Source organism: Telmatherina bonti, assembly GCF_933228915.1.
Source record: "Telmatherina bonti genome assembly, chromosome: 6".
Taxonomy (NCBI): domain Eukaryota; kingdom Metazoa; phylum Chordata; class Actinopteri; order Atheriniformes; family Telmatherinidae; genus Telmatherina; species Telmatherina bonti.
In genome coordinates this window covers 24618926-24636769 of record NC_136624.1, presented here as the reverse complement: position 1 = coordinate 24636769, position 17844 = coordinate 24618926, and the positions used below count along the sequence as shown (strand labels likewise).

The 17844-nt window shown below is 36.2% G+C and overlaps 1 protein-coding gene across 1 annotated transcript; it reads right to left on the bottom strand.

The window, feature by feature from the left end:
* Positions 1-900: 900 nt before the first annotated feature.
* Positions 901-17259, bottom strand: LOC306757581 (suppressor of tumorigenicity 7 protein-like; the record flags this gene model as incomplete). Its single annotated transcript, XM_079242672.1, has 15 exons — positions 901-1839; positions 3646-3785; positions 3890-3982; positions 4129-4279; positions 11915-12017; positions 12600-12672; positions 12762-12876; positions 12994-13094; positions 13321-13409; positions 14452-14530; positions 15502-15617; positions 15786-15840; positions 15925-16084; positions 16572-16654; positions 17091-17259. The coding sequence occupies 15 exons, from the start codon at positions 17257-17259 to the stop codon at positions 1744-1746; spliced, it is 1623 nt and encodes a 540-aa protein (XP_079098798.1). The 3' UTR covers positions 901-1743.
* Positions 17260-17844: the final 585 nt, after the last annotated feature.

Sequence of the window (17844 nt, the reverse complement as noted above, 5' to 3'; positions counted from 1 at the left end):
AGCAATTCAAGTTTCAACATGCACCCTGAAAACACGTCTTGGCACTGAGACGAAACGCTTGAAGTCTCACTAACAGTCCTCAATTAGTTTTATAGCAGCTGCTCACCACAAGGGTGTTTGGAGTATGATAACAGAACCGAAGAGCATGCCACATAAAAGCAGCTGCTGATGTTGGCAGACTGGTATCATCATCTACCATGACATCCATTGTTTTTAAAAAGCAAATACCAGTTTGAACAAAACACAAGATCTTTTTTTCATCACACAATATAAAAGACAGGACATATCCACGTTACAATGAATATCATTTTGTTAATTTTTGCAAAATGGAAAAAAAAAAACGTAAGTCACTAATGTCTGCAAACATCAAAGCTGCAGCTTAGTTTATATATAAAATGCATCACAAGGAACAAGAATGCATTACAAGGAAACTGAACTGAAAGAGCCATTTATTTTTAAGTTTAGCTGTCAAACCCACAGATGGGGTGGTTACATTACAGTACATTCTCCTGTCCTCAGCATAGGTTCCTTTCATTCAGCTGCTGAATTGTCAGTATTACTGTCATCCATTTTAACAAGACAGAATAAAATGCAAAAACAATCCTATATTTGAGGTAAACATAACTGATATTATGAAAATAAGACATATTACAGCACATATCTTGTACCCTTGCAAAGTGCAGTTTTCTAACTTCATACAAGTATGTTCACCCACTGTCATATCTGGTATTGCTAATAAGCAAACAATTCTGACCGCACTTTTTCCTGACACGCCTGTATTTAATCAAATTAAGAATAGCAGTGATTATACTTCCTGTAATGTGTTTGCAGCACATGCCGACTTCTTGTTTAGTGTACAAAAAAGGCACTTTAATGCTATCACATTTTCTTTATGGTTTATGTTTAAAAAAAAAAAAAAAAGGGAATGATTTGACAGCACAATATGACTTAATAATGACATTTGCAAGTTTTAAAACAGACTGAAACCAGGCACATTTGTTTCTGGAAAGCTGTTACATTATCAGTCAGTTTTTACACCTTTTGTCACTAAACTTTTTAGCATATCTGATAGAACAGAATAGATCTGCTTCATTGCGGAGGTGTTGTTCACGCTGCAGCCACTTACAGACTTTAACATCACAGTTCTGTTTTTAGGAGGTGTCAGATTTTTAGATTTGGACTTCTGGTGGTCACTAGTGGTTGATTAAGAACATAGAGTTATCCTCTTTTTGAAACACGTAAAGTACTTTAAACTGAGAAATTGGGAGAACAATAAGTTTTTACATATAAATATTCCACATGAGAATTACTTTGTGTACATTTTTTACTTATTTTTTTCTTCAAACTAACTCATCTGACAACAAGGGCATCACAGGAAGATTTTACTGCCTAATTTCGTACTGTTAATGAAAAGAGGAACATCTCACATTTTAAAGTCAGATTCATGGGATACCGAAAAAAGTTCTTTATTTCCCCACGCTAACAAGCTGATAAGTGAATGACCCCGCGAAGCAGTTGCATATAGTATTCACCAAATGTGTTCTTGGAAATCCTCTGGATGCTGGGACAGTGTATGAGAGTATCTTACAAGTGCTTTTGCTGTGTTGATACAACCTCCGCCAATATAATCAGTAACAATGCAGCAAGTGGACAGCAATGCTGAAGACAGGAGAGCAGAGACGTTTTGTCAGACAATTTGGAGTGATATCAGTGTTCGTGTGTGAGTGAGAGACAGAGATGGGGTTAGATCCGAGTTAGCTGGTGCCAAAAACTGGACGGCATGAAGCTTTCCATCTTGTCTGCAAAGAAGCCCAGTGGTGCAAAGAGTGTGCTGAAGAACTGAAGGCAGAAAAAAGAAAAAAACAGAAAGAAACACTCTTTAAGGCATTCTGATGTCTTATATAGTTTCATGATATTAAAGTTAAAACATCCTATCCGCTGCTGGAGGTCTGGACCCAAATGCAGACCAGAGAGGCGGGGATGCATAATCTAGACGATTTATTCTTTTAGACGCAGGAACACAGGAGACATGGAGAACCACAGGGACTAACGGAGACTAACTCAAACACAATGAACCAGCGCAGGAAACAGAAAGCAAGGGGTATAAATACAAAACGAGACCCAGGTGAGTGAATGAGCTAATGAGACCAGGTGAATCACATGAACGAGGGAGGACCAGAACTGAGAAATTGGGAGAACAATAAGTTTTTACATATAAATATTACACATCATGACATCCACAGTTTGACTTAACTTGTGAAAAGGATATCATATGAATGCAGTTCAGCCTTACAAAAAAAAACCCCAAAAAAACTCTGACATAAAAGTTACTTTCAAATTTGAAAAAGCAAAACTCCACAAGAGGGAAATTCACAACCAGACCACTGAGATGCAGCTTATTAAGTTAACAATGTGTGAATGGAAAAAGAAAATAAACCATATAAAGAGTTTCTGACCAATTGATGTGTTTGCAAGACATTCATTTGACTCAGTCCTTTGAAAGACAAGGACAGGTGTGATGACACAACTCCTGAACATGTTCAACATAGCCTAGCAGCTACAACCAGGGAAGCAGGCAGAGTAGCAACATCCAAGTTGTTTAACTTCTATGATTTTTATTGCAGAGATTAATATATTTATATAATCTGTCGATAAACTTATGACTTAAACAGAAATGAAGTGCTAAGTTTTTCATCATAAGCTGAAAATGTATCAAATCAGTTTTACTTTTATGAATTACACAAGCAAGAAAAGTGAGCTTATGGCATTGAAATGCAAGCTGTTACCATTTTAAATTAAATGATTTTATATCTAATCTACTTGCACTTCACTTGATACATTTGAAAGTAACAGTTTTATGTGTGGGAGTATCATCCCAGCTAACCATGGTAAATCAAGTACTAATCCAATATAACATATTTAACTTTTGTATATTTGGTATCCATAAATAAAGAAATAATAAAGGGCAAACACTGTTTGCCAATTTCTTTCTAAAGTAGCCGAGTCCTTGAAATCTACTTTCCCTTCTGTGCTCCTCCCTCAACAGGTTCATGCTTTCTGAAAATTACACAAACCAATTCAGTACAAATCCAGTCTGCACCCAATCTTTACCACAACAAAAGGGAAAAGCACTAGATGTTCTCTTTGGCCTTGTTTTGCTATAAGTCAATAAGTCTATGAAGAGACAGACCTAATATACAAGCAGAGCAAAAGCAAAAGATTAACTGAAGGTGAGAATTTGAAAAATTAGCAGTAAATAAACCAAAAAATGAACCCTTTCACCCATTTATAGCTTCAGTGACTTTAAGGCAGAGTACTTGCTACTGCTAGATACTTGCTTTGCTCAATACTATTCACCAGAAGTTTAAGTTAGTTTACAGCTCATATTTCGGGGAAATTACATATTTTATAGGCTTTCATCTACCATGAGCTCCCAGGCAGTGAGGAAGGCAAAAGTTACAACAGGGTTTTAAATGTTAAATAAACAAATGGATAAAATCAACATTTTCTTTATGATCATAATAAGAAATTAAAATAAAAATTAAACAGTAAGAAAAATAATTAGATCAACCAATTTATTTTCAATCAAATGTGACGTGATGAGACAATAACCTTGAAGATGAAATTGAGACAAATGGTACTTACTGCTTTGGCAAAGACACCCATGAGCTCAGGGAACTGATGTGTGAGCATGGCCAGCATGGCAGTGAAAGAGCAAAGGCCTGCTGTGAAGAGTATGAAGAAGGGAAGCTCTTTCTTTGGGTATACAGACACCTCGTGGAAGGCTGGAGCAACGATGCGAGAGCAAAGAAACCGAAAGAAACAGCACGTTGTCACAGACAGTACAGAGGAAAACTTCATAACATAGTCAAGCTGCTGCTGTACTCACAGGGCAGTAGTTCCCTGTCTGCTGTTTCCGTGCATCCTGGGTAAGGGTAAAACAGGTGACCTTTCTCCAGTGGATACGGAATTATTCTGAAGGCTGTAAAGGCAAAGAAAGGTACGAGACATTGAGTTAAAACTCCACAAATAGTTGCTGAGATGGTTTTCAGCGAAGCGCTTTAGACACTACAAGGACAGCTCTCCAATAAACAAAAACTCCTAAGGTTAAATATAAATGATACATACTGCCCTCCCAGGTGCAATGTAGTAGGTTTAAGGCTCCTTCTGCTCGCTTCCAGTGCTGCAGGTGGAAGAAAGCGTATGCTACTGCCTCACTGTCACCCCTCTTCAAGATGTGCTCTGGAGGCAGGATCAGGCTCTTCATTTCTAATAAGTACTAAAGATGGGAAAATGGGGAAAAAAAGACATTGCATATTCAGTGTCTGACTGAACAGTGTGACGTCTCCAGTCTTTGTGCCTACATTGATCACATATCTTTAGGAGTCCAACAAGCTCCAAAGACACTTTTTGCAAAATCAGCAATTAAATTAAATTAAATTAGTCCATGTATTAATTTTAACAATGCAGGCATGTTATGTTGTATGAGGACTGCTTGTGGTCTTTCAGCATTGGTTTCCACATGTATCTGTAAATGCAATCCTTAAATTCCTTCCAACTTGGTGCTGAGACATTTTGGAGCTGTCAGATAGTGCTAAACCTCTCTGAAGTCTTCCTTTGTGTTTTACATTTAGTTTTTCTTTACATTTTTGGAAATATTTAATGAGCAATAAAATCTGATGAGAATGTTTTAATGCATAAAAATGATATATGCACCCTAGGTGTACTTGATTGACATTGTGGTCTAAAATGTTGTAATGTGCCTGCTTTAGGAATGGTTTTAATGGGGGACACTGGTTAGAGAAAATCTCCAACCTCTCTTCTGCTACATTTTCTGACTCAACAGATCTTCTCCATTGAACTCCTCCCCTACCTACAAAAATTTGTGCACAAAGCACGAGCATCTTTGCACTGCATGGTGTTTTATTCAGGACTCAATCTGAGAGCAAAACTGTTTTATTATCATTTCCAGTCTGCCATTTGTACAGCAGTAAAAACACCCTTTTAAATCTACTTCTATTTCCTGCAACCCACAGCAACCAGTGCAGTCTATTGTACCTTGTGTTACACAGTATTGTTGTTTGCATTCAATCCTGACATAAACTTCTCATAATCCAGTAAATGTGCAATAAATTCATATACGTGCAACTCTCTCTCTCTCTGGGTGCAAGTTGGGAACCACCTCTCTAGATTTAGGACAGAAAATCTTTCATTGGATTAAGGCAAACAAGCCAAAGAACGCTGGTATTTTTGTCAGATATTTTTGAACCAAAACAGCCTCGTGAATATTAACCTTGTGACTTTGAACAAGAGGCAAGAAAGTGAACTCAGATGGAATGCTGCTTTTGTTTGTGTGCAATCAGAAGTAGGCAACTCCTTGCAGAGGCTCAACTCTGCTCATCCAAGTCTCGACTTTGTGCTTCAGAATAATTTCATGCAGCTTTAATGGTTCTGTTAACACAATCTTCTCGTTTCCAGGCTAAGATTTTATTTAATCCACCTTCTTGTGCAACTCCCCTGACTAAACTCCCTTTATACTGATAATGTATTTTCATCATGTGAGGTATTGTTGTTGTCATCTTATTTTGCAATCATTATGGGAGAGAAAACCTTCTCAAAGCATTGTGTGTTATTATTACGGTGTACTGAATTCATTTTGTGAATGTGTAACGTCCACCGCTCAGATTGCTCAGTAAGTTAGTCCCAGTGAGTCAGTTTGAACACTGTGCTAGACTCACATCCAGCAGCTTTAATTTAGAGAACCGTCCATCTGATTTAACTGTTTGGTTCAGTGTTTTCTGAATGAAATACGTGTAAATAATGTGTAGCTTTGACACCAAAAAAAGTAATTAGTAGTCACACTCTGACTTTGATAAACCTGGCCTTCTACCTAATTAATCTTTATTATGCTCAGTATTACAGGCGACAAAGTTACACAAAACCAATGTGCAGGGGGCCCCCTGGGCTGGATTCCCAGGCAGCCAGTTTCACAGCACGCAGGATCTCAGACTGACACTTTGGGAAGGTTACCCCACAGTTAATCCTGTCTAATCCCTTCCATGGTCACCGGCTCAGCCAGCCAGCCGGACCATGCTGCTTCACCCATCTCCCCCTGTCTGTCTCCACCCTTAGCCCCTGGATTGCATCCTTCCCCCCATGATTTCTAGTTGGGATCATCCTCATCTTTAAACAGCTTGTCTTCACATTTTTTAAGCTCGCCAGGCAAGAAGCCTGGTTTCTATTTTCCAGACTAGTAGTGAGCAATACAGTAAAACTTGATTCAATGCCACTCACACTGACATCAGTACCGGTTTTAAAAACGCTTTTGTTCATGAAGGAGGGGAAAGTGTGTCATCATCTTCTTAGCTTCTCTTTTCTTTTTCTTCTTATTTGTGAATAAAAGTCTAAATAACTGATCAAAAGTACACACTACCAATCTGTCATCTCAGTTTTTGGCTTTTTGCTCCCAAACCGTTTGTATTCTTCAGAATAATGCATCGGACTGCCACGTTCGCACCCATCTGATACAAAAACCAATGCTGAGACTGATATTTTTCAGTATTTGTATTGTACACCGCTCCCACCATCCCACATACAGATGGACAAAATGGACAGCTGTCCTTGTCCTGTCCTTAAATTTACTTCCCTCCAATGCTCCAACACCAAAACAAAACCTCTTCACCATCAATCTGCAGTTACACAATACATTTCTATCTTCACATCTTCACAGTGGAGTTTGTCAGCAGTCACATACGCTTCATCTGTACAGCACTGAACAAACACTTTAAATATGTACATAAATTCAGTGTGACAGACACTAACGTGCATGTGCAGTAAAACGTGCATACCTGGGACATTGTTCTGAAAAATCCAGTTTTTTCCTGTTTTCTGGTCAAGATGGGTTTCTGTAAATGTTCACCTTGAGGAAGCTCAATAAAGCAGATAGCAATGAGAAAACACCCCACCTTTCCATTCTTAACACAAGCATTCCAGAGAATTACTCTACCTTCACTTTTCTATCTAAAGATCCGCTGCGGCCATAACAAGAACCAGCAGCTAAAAACGACCAGACGCTGCTTGTTTGCTCTCATACTGTCAGCAAAATCTGCAGCCAAGACACTTGACTGACTGCATTTATCCTCCTTTCCATTCTGCTCTCCTTTATTCCGAGCACAAACATTTCACCATGCTCTACTCCCAAGGTACAAGTTTTGAGGCAGTCAGCCAACCCGACCATCACCGTGGAAACCCATTACTCGTCTGTTGTGGAGAATAAAACAACTATTTTGCAACAGTGTTACTAAAGGTAGAGAAACAAGTTTTAAGCTGCAATATTAAACCTCACTGTTGACATTTTAGGAAGAGCGTTATCACAATCTAACCTAATTGTCCTTAAGCAATTCCAACATCTATAATATTTTTTGCAGTATCTGCTGCTGAAAATGAGTACAGTACAAACAGGTCTGAGTCTTCTGGGTTTTGAGATTAACCATTTAGAGAGACTGACTGCTCAGCTGTCCTTCATCGCATACCATGGCATTAGACCTGGTGACACCTCAGTCACACACCCGCCCCACCTCCTCGCTCTGAGGTCTGCCTCTCCACTCACCGCCGCCTCTTTGATGAAGGGATTGGGTTTCATGTGTTCTCCTTTTATCCCTGGGCAGTCAAAAGCCCAGAGCATAACTCATAAGCTTCCTTCTGATTCCAATCTGCAGCACTCACAATGGGACACACAGTCAACAATGACATCAGCTTTGTAGCTGCGGCGTGAGTAATGGACAAACACATGTCTAGTTAAAGAACATGTTTAGAAACACAAGAACAAGAGCTTCAATACACAACATAAGCGCTGTTATTATCTGCTCCACAAGAGGGAAAAGTACCAGAAAAATCATAGTATTTGCCCCAAACTAGTCAAATCCTGAACAAAAGTGCAGTTCCTATAACTACTCCCTTTGAATCCAACCTCATCCATCTTCATTCCAAACAAACCCACAGCTGCTTCTCTGTCTCAATTTTCAAACCAAATAGCCAATTTTCGAGCAATAGCAAGAAAAACCTGGCTTTTCTGAGCCCTGACAGGCAATCTAGATGAAAGAATGTCATCCAGAATGAGGTGAGAAAAAAAAAAAAAAACTGCCTTCCAAGTGGAGCAAACTAGCAAGATAAAGGGGATCAGGTCACACCGACCTCCTTGAAAAGAACATATACTAACCCAAAGATGCTGTACATGAAAATGTAAAACAGACTGAGGTAACAGGAATGCTCAGTCCAAGAAAGTTACTTAAACACTGGCAGGTATAACAAAAGCTAAACAAAATGAACAGTGAGATGGATAAACGAGTGGGAGATAAACAGAAGAAGACAAGAAGGGGAGAGGAAAATGGAAGTCAACAGAAGAGAATTAAAAGCAAGGAGAACTGGTGAGGAAAAGTGAAAGGAAGAGTGTGGGGGGACTGTGTGCATTGAAACAGCTGATAGACTAAAGTGTGTGTGTTTCATGTAGGATTAGTGTGTGTATATAGCTCAGAGATGTGATGTGGCCTAGCATGACATTCAAATATAAATCAGCTTGGCATACTTAATAATACACCCACATCACTTCATGCATCATTTAACACTCTGGCTAAGCATATTCCTTTAGTGGTGTACCAATTTAAGGGCGCCACTGGTTTTGGGGATGTTATGTTAGGGATCATCAGGATTTGGCTGCCTACTTAAGTCTAACCTGAACTGATTTGAAATCAGGAATCACGTATTGACTGGACAGTGAAGATGCCTCTGACTCTGATTGGATGACTTCATCTATCAGCATCCCTTACTGACCTTCACAGATACCTGAATCCTAACTGAGGTGTCGAATTTCTCGGAAATTTTTGATGCTGGTCAATTCTTTAGCATTGCCAGCAGGTTGAAAAAATTCTTGTACATGCTTAAATTTAGCTATTAATCCATCATATCCTGTCCAGGATGAGCATTTTTTTTTTTTTACCAGATGAGATAGTTTCCCATCTTCCTCAGATGGACTTTTCTTAACGAAGGAGTGTGTTTAATCATGAAGATGTCGAAATATTGAAGCAAACATTTCAAATTCTGTGGAAAAGCCATGCACCATCACCAGGAAACCACTGTTCTTTGCTGAGTTGTCTGTTCTATGTAGACAAAACACTTGAGTTAAGTGCATTTTGTTTTATACTTGAATGATTCATAGGTCATTGTCTATGGCTCAGAATGAGAATCAGGCTGAAAACGGTCTGGAACGAGCACTAAACTGAAAATGAGTGAAAGAAAATCTTCAGCAAGTCTGTAAAACTACTGTTGAACAACTTTTAAGATAGACTCCCTGAAGTTAAATATAAAGAAATGTGGTGGGATCCACACTTTTGCACAGATCCATTGCACAGGGATACTAGCATACCACAACTGTGTACCCCAGTTTTTGCCTTGAGGTTAAAAAAAAAACAACCCGTTCACACCCAGCTACACACATGGACGTTGGGAATATGCCCAGTACAAACTCAAGTCAAACATGTTAAAAAAAAAAAAAAGAAAGAAAAAAGAAAATTGGGACTGAAAACACTCCAGTGTCAACTGTATGACTACTATTTAAAGCATTTCCAGACTGTTGATCTGATTTCATAACATTTACCTGCAGCATCTTACAACAGCTACGACAAAAAAATCACTATTTAAGTCAAAACAATGCCTGTGCAATGACTTTAGCAACACTTAATATAATAGAACATAATAAAAGCAAAAAAAAGTATCTTGAATATTTTCTACTATGGTCTATGTGCTGCCCTATTGGATGTACAATAACTACACTCCTCTCTTGTAGATCCATACTGGGAAGACAGCATTGGTCCAATTAAATGGTTAGGTCAAAGTCTTGACCTTAGCTTGACTCAACTGTGCATGGAACCATGCACTCTCTGCATGTATTTGTATTTTAGCATCGTCTCAATATTAAGAGAATTATCTATTATCTGCATGGTGGTGTGGTGGTTAGCACTGCTGGCTCACAGCAAGAATGTTGTCGTTTCTCGCCTCGGCTCGGGGAAAATGTCGAATAGTTACATTTCTATGTGGATGTTTGTGCGTGTTCTCCCCGTGTATGTGTGTGTTCTCTCTGTGTTGGCCCTGCGATGCACGCTGCCTCTTGCCTGCCGATTGCTGGGATAAGCTCCAGCCCCCCGCAAACATGAATTAGACTAAGCGGCATAGAAAATAAATGAATGAACATATCTGTAGCCAGATTTGAATATGTGTTTTTGTTAAAAGGTTTTAATGAATTTATTTATGAGTTAATATTAACAGAGTTACTTAGCTGTTAATGCAGTTATCTCTTCATGTCAGACAGAAATCCTGCAACACCAAACAGACTGAATCTGCTCTGAGAGACAAATGGTGAACACATCTAAAAATGTCCAAGCCAAGTAACAGATGCATTCATCATTCAGACATGCCAGACAACACAAAAAGACCCCCACCCTCCCCAAAATATTACATTTTTATCACTGATGCTAACTATGTATGCAACAGATTCCTGGATTAAAGTCTAAAAGAAGAACCCTCCAATAATCCTTCATGAAAGATGTGTTAAAATTTTATAAAGTCATTCAGAAATTCACCTAAATTAAAAAGAAAAAGAAAAAAAAAGACATTTTGACAGTTGGCAGCGGTGGTCGAGTTCAGACTGCGTGTTTGGTTCAAACAGAGGATGAGAGGGGATAAGGGAACATGAGAGGATAAGAAATAGGATGAGGGTACGTGATGAGAGGAGAGAGGCCGGCTGCCTCTGGGTAGGATGGGGAGGGAGCAGTTGGAAAGACACTAAAGATGAGGGCCCTCACTTTAAAAATCAAAGGCTGGATCAAAGTGATGAATGTCATCTCTCACGTCCAAACATATAAACACACTGATTATCTTTCTCTCTCTCTCTCTCTCTCAAAAAAAAAAAGAGTCTGTAAAATGAAACATCACACTACAAAGCCTAAACTGGGACAAAACTCTGCTGCAACTAGCAGTCTATTATTCTGTGTGTGTATGTGACATCTAATCCTGTGGGAACTGATGTAAAACAGCCTGACATATCCAGGTGTAGTCCCTTGTTCTTCTTGCTTTGGCTATACATGGAACTGCAGATGATTCAGATTTTAATGACCATGACGACATATATTCACAACTGTTCAAATGAAAGCTTCAAACTAAGCACTGAACTGTAAACACACGTCCGCCAAGCATGCTTCCAATGGCACTGCAATATGCTAGAGCATTTAGTAAATATGGGTAAAAGGCAGAGAGCAAGAGTGCAATAAAATGCAAACAAACACAACACACATGAATGTTTAATATCTAATGTTAAACAACTTATCAAGGAAAAAGAAAGGAAAAGAAACTCTGACATTTTAATGTTTAAGGACCCACGCTGACATCTCCTGTTCAGCCAGTATGTCTACAATGAAGGGGACCACTTCCACCACCAATAACAGCCAACATGTCCTTCAATACATATATAAAGACTAGGCATGGTATGGTCAGGTTAAAAAGTGCTACCGAAATAAACCTTTGTATTTCGAACTTTAATGTTATATAAGATTGAGTCTAATGATCATCAAGCTAATGATCTATTCAAATATCTATCATTCATCCAAATTGTAATATCAAAATGAAATAGAAATAATATTAAAAAAAAAAAGGGGGGGGGCAGATATTACAAGAATTTTCTTTTTTCTGCTCCCTTTCGAGCATGGCTTTCTTTTTTTTTTCTTTTTTTTGTAAAGTCTTGTTTACCTTTTGTATGACCATGTGAGGAAAAAAAAAACAAAAAAAAACAAAGAAAAACAAAAAACAAAAATTACAGAAGATATTTTTTAAGAATCCACAAGATGCTATTTGGCAAATGACTGACCTTTGGCACATGTGGATTGAACTCAACAGCTCTGTGTATGGCCTCCACTGCATTCATCTCTGCTGTGCTTAGCCCCCGCCTGGAAGCTGCTTCTGGAGAAAACCTGAGGAAATACAGCTTATATATAAGACTACAACTGCTAACAATTAAAAAAAAAGTGGGTTTTTTTTTGTCAGTGTCTCAACACTAACTTAATTCTTGTCTATTTTTGTATTTATTATCTTTTTATTATCTTAGCTATTGTCATATATGAACATAGTTTTACCAGCTTACAGAAAGAAAGTGCAGAAAATAGCAGCATGGTTCACAGTGCCACAAAGAAGAAAAATGTAGAGAAATTAGCTAAAGTGCATGAATCTACTTCACTCAAGATTTAAAGACAAGAAAAGAAAAAGTACATTTCCAATCAAAATCAGTGGGAAAGAATGATCAGATTGAAGCCCAACGTGTTCATTATTTATTCTACATGCAACTGATCCTACCAATATCGATGCAACTTATTGCTAGACAGTTGTGTTTGAGATGTTTGCTGGCCTGACTGGTACAGGCCAGAAACAGCTTCACGCTGTTACTTTAAAGATTGCTGTTAGTGCAGCCATGTCCAGTTATCTTAAAGGATGCAGAAAATGAATGGTGTGTGAGACTAACAGATATTTGGCACAATATCAACCAAAAGATAACATACTTATCTGAAACAGCCCGTGCTTTCAGCAATGCAGAGGTATAGCATATAGTGGCTGATTTAGGCAAGCTGATGTCTAAAAAGGAGGCAGAAGTTTCATGTGACATAAGCAATTTATGTCTCAAGTAATAATGAGTAAATTGCTGGCTAATGTTTACATCTTACCATCATATTTTGCAAGGACTGCTTGAACATCAGCATATGCCTGAAGCTCCAGAAGTGCCTCCAAGAGGTTTTCATGTATATTTAACATTCCCAACAATGGAAACTCTTTCATTAACTATAAAAGAGAAAAGACATGCTTGTTCTGCAATTGCCTTTATTAAACTATTTTAGTATTGAAAAGTCAACATATTACTGGCTAGCATTGATTCTAAAGTGTATGAACGAAACTCACATCTCTCATCATCTTTACTGCTTCTTTGATACGTCCCAGCTTGCGTGCACACATGGCCAGCCTGCGTTTAATGTACACCAGTAAGTTGATATCTTTCCCAGCTGTAAATCACAAAGAAGAAAAATGAGGTATTCGAAAACTATCATTAATGTCGCGGAGTGGAGATAAGAAAACACACACAGTGATGTTGGTCTTTTTATTACATTCCAGTTCGTAAAAAAAAACCCTTACCAGCTGTTGTTATTACCCTTTTTCTTGTTGACTATCTCTGTTTTTCTTTATAATTAATGATTTTGACTCTTAAAGTACATTCACAATGATCCTTACCAATACTCAATGCTTTTTTAAAGAGGCGCTCAGCTTCTGTGATGGTTGTGGCTTCTTCCTCTGCTAGAAGCACATATGCTGCAGCACATCTGCACAAGTAGAAAACAAGATGCGGGTGCATTTAATAACTGTCCACTATCATGTTTTTCTTTACAGAGCACATCGAGATGCCATTTATGCCCCTTTTATTGACTGCCAATAAAAGGGAGGTGTGGGCTGTATTCAGTTGCAACTTTAGGAAAAGGGTTTTTCACAACAAAGTAAGAGGATTCAGCACATGTTAGCGCCTATTACAGGATATAAGCCACTATAGCAAACATACAACTATTGGCAACAAAATAAAATGAAAGAAAAAAAGTAAATAACAGAATCAACTGAGAACTTCATAAAAAAAAAAAAAAAAGAAAAAGCTGACACACCACCCTCAAATAGGGTCAAAAAGGTGTGCACAGCTTAGAAAAATAATATGTTGTGATTGTTTGATAAAATTATTGCAATTTGTTTGTTTTTCATCTTTTGAATTCCAGCTTCTGTTTGTGTGCATATTCTAACATCAGATGGAGGATTACAACATGACATACAAACTGCTTTTTATTTAAACACAAGGATGCAAAGTTAAGATATAAACAGCTTCCCTTGCATCCAAAACACGTCTGAAGGTTAAATTTTCTCTATGACAAATCTACTTGTACCTAGAGAGAATTTAATCTACTAAGCCAAATTTTCTCGTCACTTAAGTAATTTCTGATGTATATTACAGCCTAAAATAGAGCCCATATTATTTGTAGGTTTTAAATGATGTTGACATGCTATCTGAGCTCTGCATTTTAAAGGTTCAGTGTGCACCTAATTTGTTTTTTTTTAGTAGAAAAAAATCAAGTATTGCTTTCATAATGCAATACTTTATTAATTTATAAATTTATAATTTGCGATTTATGAATGGCAATTTAAATTTAAACAAACCTTTATCGTTTAACCTTAGTCTGCGATGAATTCTTTCTGACACTGTGCTGTGATGACAATGCCAAGGCAATATGATGAACTCTTTTTATTTTTACTGTATGATCTGCAGGATGTTTTGAAATATATGGAACCTGATATGAACCTGTGTAAGAGCAGAGTAAAACTCACTCATGGTTTATTTCAATGGCCTGGTAAGCTGCTCTGATCCTAGCTTGAGGATTTCTCTCTCTCCAGGCCTTCTGCATCACTGTAAGAAGATGGTGAACACAGGCTTATTAAGCTTATTATTCATGTGACCTTAAAGCAGTGACATGCAAAACTAAAATGCTCCACAATTTTTTTCTGCAGTATTTCCAGATCTCCCATTTAAAATAATAAAGAAATAAAAACAATCATGTATGTATATACACACACATATATATATATATATATATATATATATATATATATATATATATATATATATACACATATATATATATATATATATATATATATATATATACATATATATAAATATATATATATATACATATATATAAATATATATATATATACATATATATAAATATATATATATATACATATATATAAATATATATATATATACATATATATAAATATATATATATATATATATACATATATATAAATATATATATATATACATATATATAAATATATATATATATATATATACATATATATATATACATATATATAAATATATATATATATATACATATATATAAATATATATATATATATATATATACATATATATAAAAATATATATATATATATATATATACATATATATAAATATATATATATATATACATATATATATATATATATGTATATATATACATATATATATATATATATATATATGTATATATATATATATATATGTATATATATATATATATATATATACATATATATAAATATATATATATATATATACATATATATATATATATATGTATATATATACATATATATATATATATATATATATGTATATATATATATATATATATATATATATATATATATATATATATAATATACATATACATACATATATATTATACATATATATTAGATAGATAGATAGATAGATAGATAGATAGATAGATAGATAGATAGATAGATAGATTTTTTTTTTTAAAGTCAAAAGTATGGACATACTTTTACTTTAAAATAACTCACCAGCATCCTCTGGCCTTAACTGTTGAGTGTCTCCAGTAAAGAAGGTTTGATGATCTTGAGCAGACAGATTCATGTCATAGTAAGTTAAAGGCTCTTTCCCAGTCACCCAGGTGTACCTGGAGTGCATAAGTAAAGTACAGTAGTTACAACAAATCCATTGACAATTAATTTAAATATTTGACTCTGAAGACACCACATTTTAAGGAATGGGGAAAAACTACATCATGAATAATCATTTTTAATGAAACTGTGTGTTTTAATCACACCTTTAAAACCACACAAACCTGTTGTATTCTGCGCCTCTAAACAGATTCAAAGGATTCCTCCACACTTTGCATTCTACCAAAAAGAGGACAACTTGTTAGTGTGCAAAGTATTAAGTATAGTGCTACTGTTAGTTTGTACCACATGTTATATCTTTACCAGAGACACTAGGCCTAGGCTCTGCTTCTCCATTAACTGAAGAGAACAGACCAGTTGTAGAGCTGCTTTCCACTCCACCCAGCAGAGGACGCAAGTGGCTCACGGACACTTGTTCGATGAACGAGGTCCCATATTTCCGGAAATACCACCACTCAAATATCTATTTGGGCAACATATGATGACAGTCATTATTTACATGCTTTAAAAACAAATATGATAAGTTATTATAAGTTACTACATCACCAGGCAAATGTATCCCAAATTTTAGTATAGTCACCTTTAAGTTATGCAAAATGAGGTAAAAAGACATGATGGTGTAACAAAAAAATAAAGAGTAAGCTTTTCTGATGTTTATCTTTGATAAGCAACATGAATCTTTTTTATTTTAGTAATAAAGAGGTAAACCTTTATTTATATGTGTCATATTTCTGTTTGAAGAAATTTTACAATCACAAATCCAAATACAACTTTACTCCAGTTTGGGAACCACCCAATTAGGAAAATATCTGGTAGTTTTTTTGTTTTTTTTTATCAAGCAGGTTTATTTCTCACTGCTTTGGAAGTGTAATCACAGACTATCAAAATGTCACGAGTTGTTAAGATACATGGCAGGATCCATCAGCGCAAGGAATGTTAAAATAACTCACAAGGATGAGCCCGGAGATGAGAGAGGAGGTTCCAGTTAGAGCCACATAAAATTTGGGTGTGAGTGTATTCAAAAACACTGAGGCTGAAAGATAAAAAGGGAGGAAGTCAAGAAAAGTGTGTCCAGAGCTGTGAACATACTCTGTGACCATAAAACAGCTACTGGAACAGAAACATAAAACAAACAAACGCTGGTAGTTTATTTTTTTTTTGTAAACTGGAAACAGATAGCTGATCACCGTGACCAGCATTCAAGCCCACTAAAGCATACTTTAATATGAAAATAAATTACTTGATTCTGATTGCAGAGGACATCTGTTACGGTTACAAAAATAAAAATAGAATATATTTTAAAAAACACCATAGGTTTTGCTTGACACATTACATATATTATCTAAGCAGAAAGTGGACTCTACTCGTCCCTCCACTCCTCAGACAACTAGCTGTCAAATGAACCGCAGACAGCTAAAGCCAGTTACCCGAAGGCTAACAAAAGCTAGCTAGCAGCTGCCTAAATTCACCTGAGGTAAGACTTTCCTGCAGTTTCAGCGGACTCCATAGGACATATATCATAATCAGCACCATGCCGAACCATATGAAGCACACATAAGTCCATGACCAAGAAAGCCAAGACTTCAATTTTTCTGTGAATCCGAGAGATTGGGGATTACTGCCAGTGGTGTCCTCCATGTTTCTCCGGATGTCTGTAAACAGAGGAGTCACGTGACGTGACCCAGAAAGTACCTGTGGTTTGAAGTCACAACCGGAAACTAATACTTTCTACACAATACTGTAGGAATATTACCATACAGCTGAATACTTGTATTTTTAGTTATTAAAAACACTACTCGACATTACAATCACAATTAATAAACATGTAGGAAACGACAACACATATTAAGTCCACAGTTAGTAATTCTATATGAATATTTACATTTTCAACTAATTTCTACGAAAATTACCTTCTTATACATATTTTCAGATTATTTGTTTCTATATGAAAGATACAAACGGGCAACAAAAAAAGGGGAACATATCTTCCTTTTTGAGGTGAATCATGGAAATAATAAGTTTTAATGTCACAACAATAGAAGCTGTAAAGTCTTGTAAAGATACAGTTGCTAATGGTGTTTCTTTAACAGTGATGCTTACTTTGATGAACAACAAAAAACAAACAAAAAAACCACACACACACAAAAAAGTTGTTATGTGTAGAGCCCAAAATGACTGCACAATCAATATTGTTTTATTATTCTCCTTGCAAAATAAACCACA